We start from the raw sequence: 22,992 nt of genomic DNA, 5'->3' as shown, positions 1-22,992 counted from the left end.
CAAGAAAGAGCAAACCGAGGAACAAGTTATTTTAGATAACTGCAGCAACAATGCAATGACTCAGGATTTGGGGAAAAATTACATATGAACTTATGATCATGAAAAAAAAATCATCAAATAGTCTGAATGCCTTTGGATAAATGGTCAATGACAGTATACAAAGGAACATAAGTCAATTTTTTGTACTGCTGATTAATTATTTGGAACCCAATTTTAAAACAAAGCTGTTTATCTTCTCGGCATGCACTTACGTTTCGTGAATTCATAACATCTCTTAGCCTCAAAAATGGAACCTTTTCAAATCTTCAGCATTCATTTAAAGGTTTCATTTTAATTTATTGGGCACTACCAAAATGGGAAAACATTAGTATCATCCATCCCTATGTTTATTTTATATGAAGAAAAAAAAATTTTTTTGAGATGAGTCTCACTCTGTCACCCAGGCTGGAGTGCAATGGCACAATCTCGGCTCATTGCAACCTCCGCCTCCCAGGTTCAAACAATTCTCCTGCCTCAGCCTCCTGAGTAGCTGGGATCACAGGCACCTACTACCACTCCCAGCTTTTTCTATTTTTAGTAGAGACAGGGTTTCACTATGTTGGCCAGGCTGATCTCGAACTCCTGACCTCAGGCGATTTGCCCACCTTGGCCTCCCAAAGTGGTGGGATTACAAGTGTGACCCAGCACGCCCAGCCAATGAAAAAATGAAATAGCCTACTTAGGCATTACACAACAGAAAGTATGATGGATTTTTAATTTCACACACTGGATACCACCACCAATACCAGGGTCACTGGACTGATAGATGAAAACTTTTGGGTTGTGGAGACGTGGAGACGGAGTAACAGCAATCAATGTATCATTTAACAGTATCTCAGTAATATTTTAATCATAGCCCATATAAGAATAGATTGCAACGTCCTTTTAGGACAGTCCAAAAATTGTAGAGTTAGAAAATTACTACAAAGTCTCATTTATGAAGGGGAAATGCATAAAATTCTAAAGTCAAAGTTATCTAAAGCAATCTATGCTACTATCCACTATGTAACATGTAAGATCTAGAGGAGGTTATTTGCTAATGTACTCTCATTTTGAAAAATAAGCTCAAACAAAACGCATAAAAGTATGCACCAAGTCGCATGTTTAAAAAAAATAAAAGGCCCTTTTTACCTTGTATAGTTACATTACAGAGCAAAGTTCTTTTGACTTCAGTGAGAAAACATTTCTGAAGAAATTAAGTGCCAAATGATAAAACATGATGACCACAAAGGCAGGTTTACGTTTATAATAAAAACATATCAAGTTAAGCCTTTCTAAATAATCTATGCATACTGTCGGTAGCCAAAGCAGAAAATGCCATAGGCCAACAGATGTTTAGGAATATATATGTTTATCTATATCTGTATGTTTAAAAACTTACAGATGAAGGGATAGAGATGAACTGCCCTGATTCTTAATTGCCAAGTTTTAAGTACATTTTCATTATATTGGAAACTAATATTTCAAATTTCCTTGGGGGGGTTAAATATTTAAATATATAAAACTGAACAGTATTCTCTAATAGGCGCTAGTGGAAGCCTGTGAAACATTTGACCTTCGCCATTAATACAAAATGTTCTTTAGTGGGCTGACATTGGGATGTAAGAACAGTCCCACTAAATTACGTTTATCAGCAGCTTAGAGTAAGTGAGTATTGCACAGCCTACGATACTTATCAGTCATCAGAGTACTTGTGACTATCAAGTAGAAATATGGAATTTAACTGTCTCTCTCCTCCCAGTATTTAATTTCTTAAAAACTCTGCAGTTATCTATGGCTTTTTGATTTGGATGACAGTAACTTAAAAGCCATAACTTATCACATCAAATCATCACGTGCCTGATAATCATGGCTTTGAAAATGAGTACAATTTCTATTTTATTCGCGTAATAGATTTATGTAGGAGACCAAACACAGAAGCTGTGATCTTCTGGTTGAGAAATTCAAATTTCCTCAATCCAGAATTATGCCAAGTGCCCATATTTATTTTCTAGAAAATAAAGGATAACAAACACTTTCATTGGTAAACTCAAACATCGCTGGAACTTGAAAGAGCTTTCTAAATAATTAAATATAAAATTCAATTCAAATTACATTCAGAGTATTTTCTGTGTTAAAATTTTTGGGTTTTTTTTAGTATATGGAATTGAATAACCCAAGTAAAATATTTCTGTAATCTCTTAGCTACTATAATGTTAGATTAATTGGAACAGTCCATTCCCCAACCATTTGGGATAAACTGAAAATTGCCGTAACGTGATACGCCTTACTATTAGTATATACTCAAGAGACTTAGAGCACACAAGATTTGATCATGTTATAAAATAAATTCAAGCTACAGTGTTACAGTTCTTTTCGAATTTGTCTAGCAGGCTTTCTAGTTTTTGCCAGAAAGCCCCCCACCCAATGAAAAATAAATAAAATAAAGTAAAATCAAGCTACAAATGAACGTAAATCCTCATAAGATTGTCTTATGGTTAAGAGATTTACTCCCAGTTCTTCTCACCATAACTATAATGTACAATAATACGAAAAGCTCATTTAAAGTCATGAATTCCAAACTCTTCCACCATCAATTCATTTTCCAAAGCTATCAAATAAATACATTGCTTAACTTTGATTTGTTTATTCGGTGCCAACACACAGAATCTTGATGATATGCAAAAAGGATGGCTAAGCTATATATGATGCAGTTAGGAAAAGTCCTTTCTGCACCATCACACACTATGAAGATTGCCTCGTCCTTGAGATCCCTTACCACAGGGTTCTATCTTGCTTATCAAACATCCCACTACCCAGCAAAATCTCTCTGAAACTATCTCAAACACTACCATATCTGTGAAGCTCTATCTCATCCACCAACTACATGTGATTTTCCTCTTACTGACCTCACAAGAAGCAAAAGCTGAACCATTTATCCCACTATGCTTTCTATTGAAGATATTTGCATATTTGTCTTTGGCTCTCTGTTGGACTCCGAGGTCCTCGAGAGTAGAGAATGTGTCTTCTCATATTTATATTTATTCACTTTAGTGTCTAGAACAGTACAGACTCTCAGAAAATAAATCTAGCAGAATCTTTTTTTTTTTTTTTCCATTTTTAGAGAGTCTTGATATGTCACCCAAGCTCTCTGCAGCCTCGAAGTCCTGGACTCAAGCAATCCTTTGACCTGAACCTTAACAGAATCTATCTTACAAGACAAATGGCAACTTGACTCAAAGCTCCAAGTCTCATGCTGGTCTTACATGGAATTCTACCCTTTATGCTTTATAGAATGGAATTCTCTCCTTTTTTACTTCATTATATGATAATTAGAATATTTTATGTGACTAAGTATAGATCTATGAATCAAATTTTCATTTTTCTTCTTTGGTGTCTCTTTTCCCAATCAAATCTTAATACATTAGAATTTTAAATAAAATAACTAAACAACCTAATCATGTAGGGTAAATCCTAGGATCATTAAGTCCAGTTCTCCAGAAACTCTTTAAGAAATAATCAAGATAAAAAATCACTTGAAAAATTTTTCACGGTTTAAATCATACCAAAGTGCCATCCTACCATTCCCTGTGCCAAGAATGCAGATAATACTGTTTTCAAACAGGGATTATTTAGAGAATGGAAAACCAAACAATTCTGGGTTTGCTGGCCTAAGCATAGTAAATCAGCAGAGAAGTTCTGATATTTACTAACAGGAAAAAGATTATAAATGGAAGATGTTTAAATCTAACAAAATCATTCTGAATCATCTTTAATAAAGAATAGCTTCCTGTTGCATTCGAAAGCTAGCATAGCATATCGTCTAAAAGCTGTGACTTTTTTACTCATCCATTCATTTAACAAATGTTTATTAAGCACCTACTCTATGTTAAGTGTTGATCATGGGAGTTGTAATTCTGCAGTTCATACAAGAAAGCTGTGCCTTCTTAAAGTTTACAGGTAGTTAAATACATTTAATCTGCAATACTGGCTCCTACTAGTGCTTCGGTAATCATATATAATAAATACAGTTATTTTAGTCACAGACTTCTCATTGATATAAATTTACAATGAACTATAAGTCAAAGTATCTAGGTCCTAGTCTCATTTCTGTAGTTCTGTAGTTTACTTCTCACAGAAGTCACAACAACAACTCAGAGCCTCGCTTTCACATGTACAGCTTGAATGCGTAAGTCCAGCCTGCTTTCCTTACAGGGTTATTACGAGGATTAATAAAAAGATCCAATAAAGTGAAAATGCACTGGGCATATTTTTAGATACTATATTAATTTCACATGCATTGCTTTATTTAATAGTAATTATAGTCCTATGGTACTATAATAAAATACTCCTTATCTACATGTCAGAGTCCACAGTTATCTGTAAGAAACATCTCTTTCAAATTTGTCTGTTTTAAAATAAATGCACGTATTTATTTACACAGATAATTATCACCAGTATTCTGGTAGCAATCACGTCCCAGTTCATTGTCCTTAAAGGTTTCCTCAAGGAACCCTAGTGCAGATAATGCTAGAAAGTGTTTCAGTTTTGTTGTAGTTGGTATAAGAATGAATTCCTGGAGGCAGCTCAGAATTCATTAAAGAGAACTGCCTCAGGGTGACCCCTGAGGTTCTTTAAAGTTTCCCTGCTGGAAGAGACCTGGAATTGTCCAGTTTGGAAGATATAAGTACTAAATACATCAGCGTAATACAAAAGAAAAGAAAAGGAATGCATTTGGTTGACAGGAAGTAGGGGAGAGGAAGTGTCACCTTGCAGACTCCTAGCATTTGTAATGTTAGCAAAGAAGTTTGTTATTTCTTTCCAGAAATCAAGCTCAAAGTCTTAGCAACCAACTGAAAACTCCAGCTGCCCTCTCAACTTCTGCCTTCCTTAATAAAGATGGTATAGCAGATGTAGCCAGCTTCAATTAACTTTTATGAAAAGAATTATTCTTTTATGTTTAGATACATTCTGTAATGAATGTCTGTCACTCTTATTTACTCTACCAATTCTCCAGAGAAATCCTCCTTCCTTAATTACACTTTTAATGTTTTGATCCCCCAACCCTCACACACACTTTTTTTTTTTTTTTTTTTAAGTTGGTATGTGACCTCAGTCAATCCAGGGCAGATTTTCCCAGACACAAAGTAATTTTTGTTTTCAAGCAATATCAGTAAGATTCTGTTAGAAATAATAAATATAGTGCTGCCACTGTAATTTTTTAATGAGGATAAACATTCATATCCATCAGTTACACAAAGTATACAAGCACAGGACGGCACTACCATTATTTTTCAAGGACACAAAGGTGTGATAAATAGTAATCATCACTTCATCTGAAAGGACACAAAGATAGATGTGTACCCGCCCCCCACCCGCTACACCCTTGTTCTGCTCTCTAATCTTTGCACATACCAGAGATTTCGTAAGTTCTGTGAGTACCTGGTTTTCTGCACGTACCAGAGATTTTGTTTTGCACATACCAGAGATTTTGTAAGTTCTGAGGCAAGGTCACAAGACGTGTTTAAGTAAGATAAACTCTTGCTGACATAAACCTGCTCTCCCGCCTCAAAGTTTGAACCAAAATATCAGAAATGGCGGGAACCAATCATAGTTAGCCAAATCGCCTTGTTCAAACACTAGCCAATCATATATCTGATTTGTATAATAACTCTATGCCCACTTTTCTTAGACTATATAACACTGCTCGGAGCTCAGTGGGGGAGCTCTCCTGCCCGTCTCGTTTCACGAGCGAGGGAGAGTTCCAGGTTCGAACCTGTAATAAAGATCCTTGCTGCTTAGCTTTGACTCTGGACTCTGGTGGTCTTCTTCGGGGAATAAACGGTCTGGGCATAACACATCATTTCCCTGCCTTCCACATATAAGTACATGCGAATGTATGTGTGCATGCATCATGCCTTTCTGATGACTGCTCAACACCAAAATTTTAATGACTTTTTTTTGGCTCCTTTTTTTAATGTATGTATATTTTTAAAAAACTGATTCTATTTTATATCATGGCAGCCATTCTGTCAGAGGCATGTGAGCCAGAGCAACTCCATCTTGAATGGGGTAAAATGGATAAAATGAGGCTGAGACCTACTGGGCTAAATTCCCAGACAGTTAAGGCATTCTAAGTCACAGGATGAGATAGGAGGTCTGCACAAGATACAGGTCATAAAGACCTTGCTGATAAAACAGCTTGCAGTAGAGAAGCCAGCAAAATCCCACCAACACCAAGATGGCCACAAGAGTGACTTCTGGTCATCCTCACTGCTACACTCCCACCAGCACTATGACAGTTTCCAAATACCATGGCAATGTCAGGAAGTTACCCTAGATGGTCTAAAAGGGGGAGGCATGAATAATCCACCCCTTGTTTAGCATATCATCAAGAAATAACCATAAAAATGGGTAATCAGCTGCCCTTGGGGCTGCTCTGTCTATGGAGTAGCCATTCTTTTATTTCTTCACTTGCCTAATAAACTTGTTTTCACTTTACTCTATGGACTTGTCCTGAATTCTTTCTTGCAGGAGATCCAAGAACCCTCTCATGGGGTCTGGATTGGGACCCCTTTCCTGTAACAATTCCATTTTTTCTCTGAAATGGTCAAATATATTTCTCAGAAAATAATATTAGTAAAAACTGTATGAATGATATTATAAATATATGAGCTGGGAATTCTAGGCAGGCAGTTCTGGATTTGAACATCAATGCTGTGGGGCTATGACACAAATACTTAGTCTCTCTGAGCCTTAGTTTCTTCATCTAAAAAGTGGGTTTATTTTTGCAAGGAATAATATATGCAAAAACTAACACCTAGCTTTCAGACGTATAATTTGCTCCTTTCCCAATTTCTCTCTTGTTGGAGACACAAGATCATGAAGATGGCAGTTCAGGAACGAACTTTCCAAAGGGTCACAAAAGTCAGGATAAACTCAGAAATAAAAATGCACTGGCAGTTATTATTGACTCACATAGTAATTATGGTCCTCAAATCTTGCTATCGTTAATAAACTTCCCTTTGTCTCATATTGATCATTTTGGCATCATCTCATGGAATTAAAAGTGGAGCTTAGGTATTTGTTTCACTGATCTTTAGGAAAAATTTGAGTCATTCGGAACACATTTTAATGATTTTGATGATAATGTGAAGTAAGGGTTGCCCATTAAACCTGGCCGGGTGCAGTGGCTCACGCCCGTAATCCCAACAATCTGGGAGGCTGAGGTGGGCGGACCACCTGAGGTTGGGAGTTCGAGACCAGCCTGACCAACATGGAGAAATCCCGTCTCTACTAAAAGTACAAAATTAGCCAGGCATGGTGACACATGCCTGTAATCCCAGCTCCTCAGGAGGCTGAGCCAGGAGAATCACTTGAGCCTGGGAAGCAGAGGTTGCAGTGAGCCGAGATGGACCCACTGCACTCCAGCCTGGGCAACAGAGCAAGACTGTCTCAATTTAAAATAAATAAATAAATAAATAAATAAATATTTTTTTAAGAGCATGGGGGGCTGTTACCCATTAAACCTGGCTCCTAGGTTACTTCTTTCACTGTGTCATGTGCCCTGACCTCTCTTTAGTCTCAATGTTAACCCTCAATGGTATTACCACAGTTCTTTGCATACTGTAGAAACTGAAAAGCAGTTTTTAAAAAAGAAAGGAAGAGAAGGGGAGGAGATGGGAGAGGAGAGAAATGTGAACTGAGATAATTCCCACTTACTTTACCTCTCAATGAGATAAGGGTAAAGATTTTGAAAATCCTAAAATATTATTTATTATCGCCAATCTGAAACTTTTATAGCATCACATAACTGGAGTCAGACTGCATCAATGATTAAATTACTTTCTTAATATACTCTTTAAATTTAGGCTCTTTCAGAGCCCTGCTCGTTCCATCCACCCATAGTCACAGATTCATAAACTCTAACTAGAAAAAGAAATACAGGGATTATCTCAGTAATGCTTCCCCACACCCTATTATAGATGCATCCATTAAAGTGAATTGGTGAAAGGTTTTTCGGTACAAGTCTGAGTGTAGAAAACAGTACAGAAATCTCTACTTCAGATACTATGTGTCACAGGGATCCTGAGGTTGCTTCCCTGACTCTCACGCCATTAATAGGCTTCATAAACTATCCAGCCACACCTAAAAGCCCTCAAGTAGAACATTCACAATCGCCTTCCTTAATGACACTCCCTGCCCCAAAGGCAAAGAAAGGAATCACAAAAGAAAGTGAAAGGAGATGCACAAATAAACTGATGAGTAATTGCAAAGCCTGTGCCTAAGGGAAATCAGGATTTTCCTGAAAACTGGCCACACTCAGCTTGCAGGAAGTTCTCAAAAGTGGTAATATCTCCAGTTACAAATTCTAGTTCCTTCCTTCTAGGTCAATTTGCAGATCCTAAGGCCATATGTTTTTATTCAGAAAAGGCCCTGGCAAGCCACAACTAACATTCAGGAGATATGTGGTCTTGGAGAAATTGCTTAAATTCTTTCAATTGCCTCATCTTGAAAGTGGAGATAGGCTAGGAGTAGTGGCTTAAACCTGTAATCTCAGTGCTTTGGGAGGCCAAGGTGGGAAGACAGCTTGAGCTCAGGAGTTCCAGAGCAGCCTGGGCAACATAGCAAGATCACATCTCTACAAAAAATTTGAAAATTAGCTGAATGTGGTGGCACACACCTGTAGTCTCAGCTACTTGGGAGGCTAAGGTAGGAGGATTACTTGAACCCAGGAGTCTGAAGTTATAGGGAGCCATGACAGCACCACTGCATTCTGGCCTGGGCAACAGAGCAAGACCTCAGCTCTAAAATTAAATAAATAAAATGGACTTAATAATTACATTTACCTCCTAGGGCAGTTAAAAGAACTACACAAGGCTGGGCATGGTGGCTCATGCCTGTAATCTCAGCACTTTGAGAGGCCGAGGTGGGCAGATCACGAGGTCAGGAGATCAAGACCATCCTGGCTAACACCGTGAAACCCCGTCTCTACTAACAATACAAAAAAATTAGCTGGGCGTGGTGGCAGGCACCTGTAGTCCCAGCCACTCGAGAGGCTGAGGCAGAAGAATGGTGCGAACCCGGGAGGCAGAGTTTGCAGTGCGTGGAGACAGTGCCACCGCACTCCAGCCTGGGCAACAGAGTGAGACTGTCTTAAAAAAAATGAAAGAAAGAAAAAAAAAAAAAAGGAACTATGCAAGATAACAGATGTAAAGCAATTGACATACAGTCATCTTACAGCCAATGTTAGTTATTATTTTTATTTATGAATGAGTACACACGTCTGAAAGTGTTTCTGGAAAAAAGTCCCCTTTTCTCTCTGATCTGAACAAACGTACACCTTAGATAATATGAATAATAATGTATACCATAATTATTAGGCTTCCCTATAATGTAATTACCTGAGGGAATAAATAGCTATGATTACTAAAATCAATGGAATTAGTTTTGCCAATGAGAAAATCAAACTCAGTTGGAAGTTCTTTGACACTCCCTTTAGTAACCTACTCTTTCCAGATCCTTTTAGCCATGATATCTTTTAGCATTATTATCTCGAAACTTTGAGTTCTTTATACTTGTACTTATATTATAAAAATTATAATGCCTGAGCAACACAGTGAAACCCCAGCTCTACAAAAAATTAAAAAATTACTCGGGCATGGTGGCACATGCCTATAGTCCCGGAGGCTGAAGCGGGAGGACAGCTTGAACCTAAAAGGTGAAGCCTACAGTACTGTGATCGGCTCACTTGTAACCACTGCACTCCAGCCTGGGTGACAGAGTGACACCCCGTCTCAAATTTAAAAAAAAAAGTATGAAATCATGTTTGGTAGTCCTATGCATAATAATACCTTTTTTTTTGGCAGAAAAATAAGAAAAAAAAGCCTATTACCAAAAAGTCATGTCCAAAACCTATTTATTGATAAACAATATTCTAAAACTTACACTAAAAGTGTTTGTTCTTTTAATATCCATTACATTTTTTCTTATGTTTGAAGTCCCTCATTTCTCTTTTTTTCCCCCTCAGACGGAGTCTTACTCTGTTGCCCAGGCTGGAGTGTAATGGTGCCATCTTGGCTCACTGCAACCTCCGCCCCCTGGGTTCAAGCAATTCTCCTGCCTCAGCCTCCTTAGTAACTGGGATTAGAGGCTTGCACTACCACGCCTGGCTAATTTTTGTATTTTTACTAGAGACAGGGTTTCGTCATGTTGGTCAGTCTGGTCTCAAACTCCTGAACTCAAGTGATCCACCTGCCTCAGCCTCCCAAAGTGCAGAAATTACAGGCATGTGCCACTGTGCCCAGTCCCTCATTTCTCTTAATAATACAAATCTATAGTCACTTTAAAACAAACTATCCTTACTTATATTGGCCAGGCACAGTGGCTCACACCTGCAATTCCAGCATTTTGGGAGCCCGGAGCAGGAGGATCACTAGAACCCACAAGTTTGAGACCAGCCTGGGCAACATAAGAAGACTCCATCTCTACAAAAAAATAAAAAATAAAACTAGCCAGGCATGGTGGTGCATGCCTGCGGTCCCAGTTACTTGGGAGGCTGGGATGGGAAGATTGCAGGGCCCTCGAGGTCAAGGTTGCAGCGAGCTGTGATCATGCCAATGCACTGCAGTCCCGTGTGACAGAGAGACACTCCAAAACAAACACACCCCCTTCCGTCTCCAAAAAACAAACACACCCCCTTCCGTCCCCACCTTCCCCCGCCAAAAAAAACTATCCTAACTGGAGAAACGTGTGGCATGAACTTTTTCTTACAGAATACTCTAAAACTCTTATTTCTTTCTAGTTCCACAGACCTTGATGAGTGGCCACCTTTTAGTGCACTGGATGGAGAAATAAGAGTAACTGCGACATGATCCCTAGCCACAGGACTTTAGCGCAAAGTCCGGGAGAGAAGACAGGTACATCCATAAAAATACCTTGTGTTGACTAATGTGATGTTTTAACACCTTCCAGATCTCATAACATCCTGGGCTTTCTATATTTGAAAGAGAATCCTGGTGACTATACTCAATTAGAAAGCTTTTTCTGTTTCTGCTGTAACAGAGGAAGAAGAAGGGGAGGCTCAGAAGGGATTACAGCACGCTGTTGGTAGAAACTTCCATGGAACTTCATTTCATGAGACCTGTGCTTATCAGATCAAAGCCATGGGATCAGAACCTATACCTCACAGACAGTATCTGGAAAAATAAGAAAAATGAAAAAAGAACGAACCAAGATCCCCTTCCTTTTGTGGGCCTAGCCCCACTTAATTTCCTAACAATTCTATGAGGTTGGTATTACCCAAATTACAGTAGGAAAACTAAAGTTCTGAAAATTTCAGGAGCTCAAGTCCACAAAGCAAGTTAGAGCTGCAACTAGAATTCTTGTTTTCCCCACTTGAAAGTTCTGACCAGGTGATCTCTCTCTAAAAACTACATATCCTTGAAGGCAACATTAACATCAGAGTAATCCAATCCCGTCATCAGAAATGAAAATATTATGCACATCATCTTTATACAATAATCATAGTAAGAAAGCCGGTGGCTTGTCAATTTTGGGAAATCATCATAAACCTCAACTGCAATAGAAAAAAACAAACAGAAAAATATAGACAGAATAGGAAAATCTTTTTGATATCAATGATATAATTTACAGCTTACAATTTATTTATTTATTTATGTATTTATTTATTTATTTTTCTGAGATGGAGTTTCACTCTTGTTGCCCAGGCTGGAGCACAACGGAATGATCTCGGCTCACAGCAACCTCCGCCTCCTGGGTTCAAGAAATTCTCTTGCCTCAGCCTCCCGAGTAGCTGGGATTACAGGCAACCACCACCACATCCAGTTAATTTTTTGCATTTTTAGTAGACACGGGGTTTCATCATGTTGGGCAGTCTGGTCTCAAACTCCAGACCTCAGGTGATCCACCCACCTCAGCCTCCTAAAGTGCTGGGATTACAGGCATGGAGCCGCCACCCCACCTGGCCAGCTTACGCATTTATTATTTATTTATTTATTTATTTATTTATTTATTTTGTATTTTTAAGGAGCTAATTTAATGTGCACAACTTAATGTGCACATAAATATCACACTTCCATTTCCCAAGAGTTATAAAATGCTGACATCACCAGTAAATTGATTTCAAAATTCAAACTGCAATCATATAATTTTTTTAAAAAACACAGAACCAATATTCATATGTAATGAACAGATTCAAACCTATCTCTTATCAGAACACTTCCAGAGATGTAAATAGTGCCTGCTACACTCAAACAAAACCATTTTACCCCCTTTTACATTGACTTCTATGAGTCATGTAGCTTTAAAAAGTGTATGCCATTAGATTATCTGTAAATATCCAGCAAGTATTGACAGAGCCTTCCTGAAATTAATTGTATGTTTAAGGCTAGCCAATATTTTAATTTCACACCTTGGTTGGCTTAAGAGTTGACTTGATCACTCTACTGTAACTACCTGAGATTCTGTTCTGATTTTTTAATGTGTTCCATCTGATTAAAGGGGCTTCAACAGAAGACATTTAGAACATATTTTAAAAACCACTTTGCCCAAATTAAGTACTCAAACACACACCCTCCATTTGGCTGCTGTACTAAGATCTACTATAATGGTGCCAGAAATATATTTGCACTGATATAACTTATTCGATGGAAATAAAAACCTAATTCTGTCATAGGAGTAAGTAGGACGACTAAAATGTAGGAAGACCCAGGAACTGCCTTTGTTCTATCACAATTACAGTGACAAAAATATTTATGTTAAGAGAATAGCTCCTGACACTGAAAGAAGTGGGAAGCAGGCCAAGCACGGTGGCTCACGCCTGTAATGCTAGCACTTTGGGAGGCCCACACATGTGGATTGCCTGAGCTCAGGAGTTCGAGACCAGCCTGGGCAACACAGTGAAACCCTATTTCTAATAAAATACCAAAAAATTACCCAGGCATGGTGGTGTATGCCTGTAATCTCAGTTACTTGTGAGGCTGAGGCAGGAGAATCACTCGAACCCAGGAGACAGAGGTTGCAGCAAGCGGAGATCCTGCCATTGCACTCTGTGACAGACAGAGAAAGACTCCATCTCAACAATAACAACAACAAAGTGAGAAGTAAGGCTTTAAAAAGATGAAAATAGAAGCTGGGAGTTTTCACAGACTCCAGCTTATTTGGATATACGAACCACTGCACCTACCTACCCAATCAATACTAATGAACACTATAATCACTATAATCAAACAAAGCAACTACACATTAGGAGAAAATTAAACTATTATTTAGAAAGTTTCACTAGTTTTCTGTGTGGGTAATTTTATTTGTGAATGGTTAAAGAACTTAGAATGGCGGCTTTTTTCTTTTAAAGGATTTTGCTTTCTTTAATATGGATTTGGTTAGAGCTTACGTCATATCTTAATCATCACCCTTTTATATATAAGTTTATGAAATAAAACCCAAAAAGCCTTTCATGGTTATTCAGAACTTGATTTTACTAACAATTCCAACAAGTGTGGTCTGCTCTTTGCTGAATTTTGTTTCTTATCCACAGTCCTTCCATTTCACCTTAGGGGTGAACCCTTAATAAAATATATAGTGAAGGTAGGCAACAGTGGTATGTATGACAAGACAGGGCAAAATGGGTCTAAAGAGAATCTATATTCCACTGAAAACATTAATTCAGTCTAGTGTATTCACTCTTGTATGTACAGTTCTACATAAGTTAGAAAACTAAATTTCAAGCACTGCTTGGGGACACGTGTGCTCTACAATATGAAAATGCTATATGCATTTTGCACAAGGTTGTGAAAGTCCTCAATTGATTTCCTCCTGCTCTTCATCCTTGGCATCACTTTAAACTCAAAAGTATCATCGTGTTTTGTCTTTTTCTTTCATCAACATCCTGTTCGCACGTCTAACTGATTTAGGATTTAGAAGCACAAATGAGTCAAGGATGCCACCATACAGCTGGAACAGAGGTTTCTTTAGTTAAATGGGAAGTGTGAGAGGTGAACAACAGCAACCACAGTGCTGTTCCCATTTGCTCCCTTCACCACAATCCTACTCTGTGCAGACAGTCTCCAGTGTTTTTCATGGTAAGCACTTTTGGGAAAGCACTAAGCTAACCCCACATTCACTAACTCTAAAATGACTGTAATGAAACTCCAAATACAAAATTTGTGTCCCAGTAGAATTTTAGAGGGCTTTTTTTTTTTTTTTTGGCTTTCATGGATAAAACCATAAAGAATATGATTTACATATGCAAAACCATAGTACACTACAGTAAAGCCCAGAAACACTCAATAATCCTGGTTAATCCTGGCCCACTGTATTTATGCAAAGCCAATTTGGTAGTGGAAGTAAAGCAGGAGACTCAATACAAAATAACAAACAATCAAAATAATATCTTTTTGATCTTGTAAATTATTAATAAATATTAATAAAACATGAAATGTAGATATGCTCTACACCGATGGTTTTCAAAAGACCACCTGCATTAGATTTAAATGGGATGTTGGTAATAGTTATTCCTAGGACCCAGACTGGACTCAATGATTCAAACTCTCTGGATATGGAGTCTTGAAATACCCATTTTCAAAACGCTCCCCAGATGCTTTATATGCAATTAAGTACCACTGACTGAAGTATGAACAGTGTTTACACTTCCTGATCACAAAGATGAAATAACACTGCGAGATGGAACACACATGCTCAAGCAAATAAAAGTAGCCACTACTCATAGAACAAAATAATGGAATGGAAGGAAAGTCAGAGACCACTGTCCAGTGAGACTAACCAAGACCAAAGCTTGGTGTTCAAGGTCACCAAGCTAGTTGTTACATCATTTAGACTTGAAAACAGATCTCCTAACTCTGCTTGGTGCCAGTTGCAGCATCCTATACTTCATCTATCTCCACAAAACAAAAGCTTGAAAATACTAGTTGTTAAAATGTCACACTTTAATGTTTTATAATATCTATATATTCAGAGACTGAAACAATACCACCGTTGTATGTTTATAGAGTTCTTTGCCAACAAAAAAAAAAAAAAGTGTTTCCAAGTTTCTTATAATCTCTGACATACGGTGTAAGGTAGCCAGGGTAGAAATTGGCATCTGCATCTTACAAGTGGAAAAACAAGATTTCCAGAGATTGACTGACTCCTCCAACGTCTCATAGGCCTAACAGCGGAGCCAATAACCCAATATCCACCATCTTTCCATTTTCCAAGGAAGCTGTCTTCTTTCTATTTACACCTCCCTGAAATCTGTAAAACTCTCAGCTCAACCACTATTTTCCACTTCTTAAAGATTTAGTCCTTAAAGATATCATTATGAAATAGATGTTACTGTCTACAACCAGAGTCTCTGAGCACATACCTCAAAAACTCCAGGTGTTAACTACATCTTATCTCCATGGATTTCTATGATATAGCTGGCAGAAGGTTTATTCTGCGTACAAATCCAGCAGATATAACACTGCTGTCGAGAGCCAGTGTTCATTGTATTATCAGTTTCAGCCTGATAATTTGATATGACGGGTATGAGGCAGAAGCTACAAGTCTCTCCTTCTAAAAACAATAATTGTGAGCCTTTATTCTTCACCAGGAATATCAAGGTCATTGTGTGGATCAAACCTAAAAGGGAGCTTCCATCAACAGATGTCATAAGAGATAAGCACCAATCTGACATGCTCTTGCAGAACGATCACCTGCTATCAGAGAAGTTATGACAGCTGTGTAGTAAGACAATGCAGGCCAATTCATCAGTCCTCTGGGCCCCAAGTGCTCCCCTAATGGATATGACAAACATATGCCTCACTGCCACACACTGGGTGTTTACTACTACAGGGCTGTTTGTATAGCGATCCAACTAATCAATGGTGATAGTCATGTTTTTTGTAATTGATGTAAAGCCAGAATTGCATAACTCTATTGAATGACTCCATCTTTTGCCATGGTATGACAGACTTTGGAAAGAAAAAGGTAGACTATTGCACACACAAAAAATCCTGGGGAGATATAAACGACATGCCCATTTCCTTGGCTTTGAGATGATGTTAAACCCGTTGCCACATAGAGCCTTCTCCCTCCTGCTTGGTTACCTTCTTCAAAGGTTATCCTCCTTTACCTTTGAAAGTCTCAACTCAAACATTACCCTAGATCTCAAGATCCCCTGCTTTTAAAGTCTGTGTGGGTATTTTGAAGGAAGATTCAGACTGCATGGGCATTAGGATGTCCTAAAAAGTTCAGATCACCTCATTTTAAGAATCAGCCACTCTTCAGCATCAGCTGACTATTGCTCTAAAGGAACATATTCTGACAGTTATCACGTCTTTAGTGTTTCAAGAGAAGTAGAGATCTGAATTTTTAATTGCCATTCTCCAGGTTTTAAATGTCGGCAACTGTTTGAATTTTGGTTACCCTGGAAGTGGAGCCTGAGATACAAGGACTTCCAAGTAGTTTTTTTTTTTTTTTTTCAGAACTAACTCCAAGAATCAGGAGAGAGAAAACTGGGGCAAAGAAAGAATAAAAATCAACCACGGGGTCTTCGTGAGGTCTCAGAGGCTCACAGAATCTTCCCTGTGGATAAGGGAAGGCATGGGCATTTATCCTCCAAGCCCCTTTCCCTTGTTGGTTATGAGTTCTTCTTAGGGGCATTAATTCCACTACACTTTGCAACTGTACCTGCTGAAGTACTGACTAAGCTTCCTCAGTTTGGGAGAAAGCCCTGAACAGAAAGGAAACAACTGTGCCCCAGGCGGGATGCATTCAGTATTCAGAGAATCACAGCTGTGAGTGAAATCGAAGGTGACCAAGGGGATCTGACTTAGGGCACAAAAAGCAACTACTCCAGCAACTAATAAAAACTATAAACATAGTGCAGGTCAAACAATTAATGGGCACAGTCTTGATCTCACTCATGGACTCCATCTCCTTTCTGGCTTGAGAGAATCCTTCCCCGACAACTTCCCAGTACCAATCCTTTACAGTGAAGCTCAACATTCTACCACCATGATGCTGGCATCTACACCCCTGAATTTCATCATTTATACTCAAGTCCGCTGACCTCCTAGGCTATGAGCACAAAGAGGAGAGATTCTGCAACCTGTTTATGATCTCCAGCACCTGGGTGAAGGTAGGAGTACAGTAAAAATCTGCCAACTGAATATGTTCATGGAAAAGGTCCATTAGTGTTTGTGGAACTGAATAAATGAATATAATTTTTAACAAAGCTCTATTAGCTACAACCATAACCCAAGCCCAATCAGGAGAAACAGTCCTGAGGTCACTAAGGAATAGAACAATCATCTCAATTCCTGCTCTAAAGAGCCTTATAACTCAAAGACATTAATCACTGACAAAGACAACTTGTTTTCTGAAAGGCTATACTGCCTCAACTATTAAAATTATATATTCTCAACATATGTGCTTTTTCATATTACTGAAAAAGTCTAGAAAAATATCTTTGCCCTCAGAAAAACAACACAGTTGTAATTCAATTTCATCATCTGCTGTTACTGAAACTGGATTTTTCTTACATGCAACCTAGAAATTCACCTTGTTTCCCATGCAAACTCTTCTTGATATTTCCACCTTTTGCTAAGGATCTCAGAGCATTTCCCATCTGAAAGACATCCACTTGGGCGGGGTGAGGCCTGAGTGAAGATCTGAACAGAGAAGCTTCGGGAGAGATCAACACAGATGGGGGAATTCTGGAATTATGAAACATTCCATAAAGATCAAGGTTCTCCTTATACCAGCTGAGTGGATACCTGAACATAAATAGCAGAGGAGCAGGCTGCATGTTCCTATCCTACATATGGCACAAACAAAAGAGAAAAAATAAGTACTCATTAGGGAAAGTTAAATGTAGAATGGCAAGATCCCCAACAGACTTCCATTCTTTAAAAAAGTAAAGAAAGGTCTCCTGTGTTAAGAAGCTGCTACATTATTTCTAGCAATTATACACATGCACAGATAGATATACATATATGTTTATGTCTACACATGTATACATATATATTTTAAAGCATAAGAACTTACATAAATGGGTTCTTATAGAAAATAATGTCAGTCATTCTTTGATGATAACATTACTTGTAGACCTAGGAATAGTTGGGTAGTGTTTCCATGTATTTGCTAATTAAGAATTTCCTGCTTTGGTAAACTTACATCCATCAATTCCCACTTACTTTTTACTCTCAAAGGAAGAAATAATTTCCATAGATGATAAAGCTATTTAATACATTCTGAAAGTACATGTGCAACAACTTAAGAAAGATCAGCTAAGAGAGGCAGGAAATGGAGAAAATTTGATAAGAGTTCAATAACGTGACTTCGTTCCAACCTTCCAATCTTTAGTCCATGTTGACCTTCAACCCAGTGTATCAAAGGAATTAGCCAATGCCATAGCAAGGTGACAAACATTATAAACTCCTGAGAGGAGGACTGGGTGGGGCTTGAAGGCTAATAAAATATACAAACTTTTTTTTTAAAGGACAGTAATGATCGTGGACTTACCTCAGAAACATTGTTTAGAAAAAGATCTAGCTGCCCACATCTTAAGGAAGACAGTCTTGAGGAATAAGTAACATACCCTGATGCAGACTCAATCCTGTCAAAATAATCTAATCTCTCCCGATGGAGTGACTGGCCCAGTAGATCAAAGGAAGAAGCAAGACACAATTTATATTCGGATTTTTACAAAGCTTTTGATTCTGCTCCTCATGACATAATCATCAATAAACTGAGAAAACAGGATCTACACTGCATAGCTATGAAATGCCAGGAAGGTCATGCCCAGTAGGGAGCTATTGATGGAAAAGTGTCAGCCTTAGAGGGAGTATAATAAATGGGGCTCCAATGTGTTCAATTCTGGGCAGTGCTCCAGTGGACATTTTTCATTAATGACCTGGAGGGTAGAATAATTACCACTGTCATTAAGTCTGCATACGAGACCAGACAAGGAGGAAGCATTGAGGAAAGGGGAGTGATGGGGTGGGGGGAGGGAGAGGAAGAGACCAGAGGGAGTCACCAGCCACAAAGGAATAGCTTATCAGAATTCAAAAGAACCGCAAAAGTTTGAAAAAGAAGCCACAAACACAATGCATCTTAGGGAACAAGTACAATGCATGTCATTCCTTTTACTTCTCCTAACCTTTACCACAGCTCACTGCTGCAGCCTTGACCTCCTAGGCTCAAGCAATCCTCCTGCCTCAGCCTCCTGGGTACTTGTGACTGCAATGCACATGCCACCATGCCCAGCCAATTTAAAAAGTTTCTGTTAGAGACAAGGTATTGCTTTGTTATCCATGCTGAACTCAACTGTGCTAAAGTGATCCTCCTGCCTCCGCCTCCTGCAGTGCTGGGATTACAGGTATGAGTCACCGCACCAGGCCTTCCTCCCCTCTTTTGTCATGAGCTGTGAGGCTTGCTTCTCTTAAAAAGGGCCACATTTACTCATTTGATAAATATACAAGAGATGCTTTGCTAAGCTGCAGAGCTACGTTGTTAAGCAATACAGTTCTGCTGTCTAGTATCACAGAAAGAATTGACTTACTGAGGAAGAAATTTAAAAGAAAATGACGATATCATCTGAGAAGTCTTCTTTGGTCCTGGTCCACCTTTTTCCCTCTCCGAGTCTGAGTTAGTTATTTCTCTTAGGTGCTTTCACGTTTCTTTTGGCCTTCCTCTGTCACACAACGCTGAAGTGTAATCAGGTTTATTTATTTTTCTCCCCTCTAAATTTCCAGGCATGGGCCATGGATTCTGCACCTTGGTATCTCCCCAGAGCACAGCACCTGACACATAATGGATGCTCAATAAAACTTTATTGATTTAGAACTAAATACAAATTATATACATAGTAAGTGGCTTTATGCAAGTATTTTTTTTAAGAGCCTAGGGATGCCATCCTGAAACTCAAAAGTGGATATCCTTCATATAGCCAGAAAGTCAAGGCTAAAAATATATAGCAGGGCATCTTCTGCATATATGGTAATTTCATATGCAGCTATGAATGAAGTGCCCTCATTCATATCTACAGAATGAGTGAGGGCAGAGGGCAAGACTACGCAAGAATGTCTTCACGGAGAATTGCTTTAAGTGAAGGAAACAGAGGAGGGTGGGAAGAAGGGGAAGAACCCACAGAAGGAATGCTCAGGAAACCAGGGGCGGCTGTAAACCTGAAGCTGAGACCCATAGGAACACCCCAGAAAGGGTGAGGTCAACAGCACCAAAGACGGCAAAGAAATTAAGGAAGAAGAAATACCTGAGGAGGAAACCCTAGGTGACACGAGTAAGTCAAAATGTGTTGAAATTGTGAGTGAAAACAGAAGACAGCCATCCAAGGGCAGAGATAAAAACAAGGGCTGAGGTTAGAGAGCACAAACCAGCTGTGACACAGATTACGCAACCATCCAAGTTAAGCATTAACAAAGGATGAGGAAGAAGTGAGGTCCTTCACTGGAAAAGGGGTGCCATACATATACACATAGTATAGATTATACAACTGGTATGAGATAGACAAAGGCTACAAAAATCATAAAGTTAACTTAGAAGAACACTTAACCTTAATAAGAGGGGAGGACTTCCATGATTGAAACTTAAGTTTTATTTATAATGTGCATTCACATAACTTTCTGGAGAAGAGCGTTCATTTCAATAGACAGTAACTTTGAACAAACGTGCAAATTGTGTCTGAAACTATCTCTTCTTATTCAATAAATGCTCTTCTCAACTATGGCCAAATCTGTCTTAGCTTTATTGTGGCTCCAATCCTGGCAGTGGACAAGAATTGTCATATCTCATATTTAAAGGTGACATCACTTTACATAATTTAGCTTTTCTTTTTTTTTTTTTTCATTTTCTCTTCATTTTTATTGAGAAAAGGGACAGTGAGAGAGAAATATGGAAGGAAGATATAGAGTAGAACCAGGCATTTGAAAATTCCACATCTGATACAAGCTGTTTCCTGGTCTTCAACTCATGCCTCTGCTGCTGCTCCTGTCATAAATTTAACTGGCTTACTTTAATCACAGGGAATGGTAGGCTACTGAAACATACATCTTCCAAAATAATCCACAAAATCCCAAATACACAAAAACAAATACTGAGGTGAGTTAGGCTCAAAATGTGATCCAGTCTTACCCAAGAGTTTGTTTAACCAGCAGGGTCATTTCAGGCAACTCAGATGAAAGGATTCATTTAGAAATTGAAAATGAGCATCCATAAGCAGTTACAAAAATTTAAATTCTAACGTTTACTCATCAGAATAAAACAAAAACTCCAATATAATCATGTCATATTATTATATATAAATTTTGTTACCAATCATGGGGTCAAAAGTTAGAAGCTATGTGTTGCAATCTTTAAAATATTCCCATCAGTTTGAGATTATGGGGTTTTTTTCCCCCTCACCTCCTGTACAAAATTATTCCCAGGCAACTTTTAAGTCACTGTATAACTGGTACCAACAGTGTTGATACAATTCTTTAGTTAAAGCCATTAAGTCTGTTTTGGAGTATCTGATTCCAAGGACTTAAATCAAGGGGTGAAAATGAAAAAATGCAAACATGCAGCTGATTAGAAAAATAGTTATAATAGGCCTTACTGCTGTTATTGTTGAATGTACAAGTGAAATAACCATTAGCCTGCTTTAACCACTGAAAAACACCCTATGGTGGTACTTGAGTGATTTGATGCATTTTTGTACACAATTGCTGTGCTAATGGAGCAGACATTTACCCCATAACAAAGGAAATCTCAAATGTATGCCTCAGGGTTTACAGCAATTCCAGAATACCAAACCACCACTAAGGATTTTAAATGAAGCCCCTGCTGATCTATTTACTGGTTAAACCCTTTGTCTCCTCAAAACAGTAACATCACTCACAAGACAAATTATTGATAAATTGCAGAATTTCAAACAAAGATAAGCAGGAAATTAAAAATCCATAACAGACATTAGCTTTAGGAAATGCACTTAACAGAATATGATCATTGGTCTAGATTCACTTTTTTCTTTGTGTATTTTAAGATATAAAGGTCTGCGAGAGGCCCCTGTTATCACTGTATACAGAAGAACAGAACCGGTTCAGCTATGGAAAGAATGAGATGAGCCAAGCAGTCTTTTGATTGCTAAGGATAATCTATAAACACAAGATACAAAGTTGACCCTGAAAGTGATCTCCTCTCACCTCCTCACAAGGGATGGCAAGCTAGCAATATCGTTATAGGGCACAAAACAGCTTTTAGGAAAGGTTCCTAAAGGAAATCATTCTTCCATGCAACCATGTTGCCATGGTAACCAAACCAATCAAGCTTCTTCACAAAGGCTTTTATGTCAAGTTCTGTTAGCAAACTCATATAGAAAGTATAACTCAACTAAATTAACACTCCATTTGTTACCCTGTTAGAGATGGAAGAAAGGTACAAATCCTTTAAAAATTGGAGAAATAGGTACTCTTTCCATATCAACATCTTAGATTACTCAAGTTCAGTCTTTTTACATAAACAAAAGCCTCTTGAAGTCTCTTCTTTAGAAATAGGAGAAGAAAGGGAATTTCACCTAGCAGTACAAGCCCTTTCTAAAAACAGATTCTTTTCCCACCTTCTAAGGAATACAACAAAAGAATTCTTGTATCTTGCTGAATCTTTTATTGCCATTTCTTTGCAAACCTGTGCTTCAGATACATCTGTGTTATAAGTGTAACGGAAGAAATTCTAGCATTTACCACTCAGCATTTTTTAAGGTAAGTAGAACAAGTGAATGAACAATATGAACCCCTTTGATTAAAGAGTATTTTTCCTTCGGTATAACATGATGAAGCTGTAATATCCATCACAGCCTTAAATTTGAAGGCCATTTTATGTTAGTGACATAGTTTCACACTAGGGCAACTCCATTTCTAAAAGACATTTCTCATGCTAGTTACATTAACTTCTTAAAAGCAAAACAAAAGCTAT

At 38.3% G+C, this 22,992-nt stretch overlaps 2 protein-coding genes and 1 non-coding gene across 17 annotated transcripts in view; 2 read left to right on the top strand and 1 right to left on the bottom strand.

The window, feature by feature from the left end:
- The window catches only part of PTPRD (protein tyrosine phosphatase receptor type D), a 548,445-nt gene that overhangs the window by 482,779 nt on the left and 42,674 nt on the right, over nt 1-22,992 (bottom strand). The window lies entirely within an intron of this gene.
- Nucleotides 2,378-2,439, top strand: LOC114672894 (U7 small nuclear RNA). Its single transcript, XR_003723425.1, has one exon. It is a non-coding gene; the product is annotated as a U7 small nuclear RNA (small nuclear RNA).
- The window catches only part of LOC716712 (uncharacterized), a 49,936-nt gene continuing 47,049 nt past the window's right edge, over nt 20,106-22,992 (top strand). The window contains exon 1 of the mRNA XM_077966418.1: nt 20,106-20,245. Coding sequence (XP_077822544.1) covers nt 20,106-20,245 — 140 coding nt within the window. The remainder of the gene's footprint in view (nt 20,246-22,992) is intronic.

This window comes from Macaca mulatta, chromosome 15, assembly GCF_049350105.2.
Source record: "Macaca mulatta isolate MMU2019108-1 chromosome 15, T2T-MMU8v2.0, whole genome shotgun sequence".
Lineage (NCBI taxonomy): Eukaryota > Metazoa > Chordata > Mammalia > Primates > Cercopithecidae > Macaca > Macaca mulatta.
The sequence above is the reverse complement of the archived record's forward strand: the minus strand, read 5'-3'. Positions and strand labels throughout refer to the sequence as shown.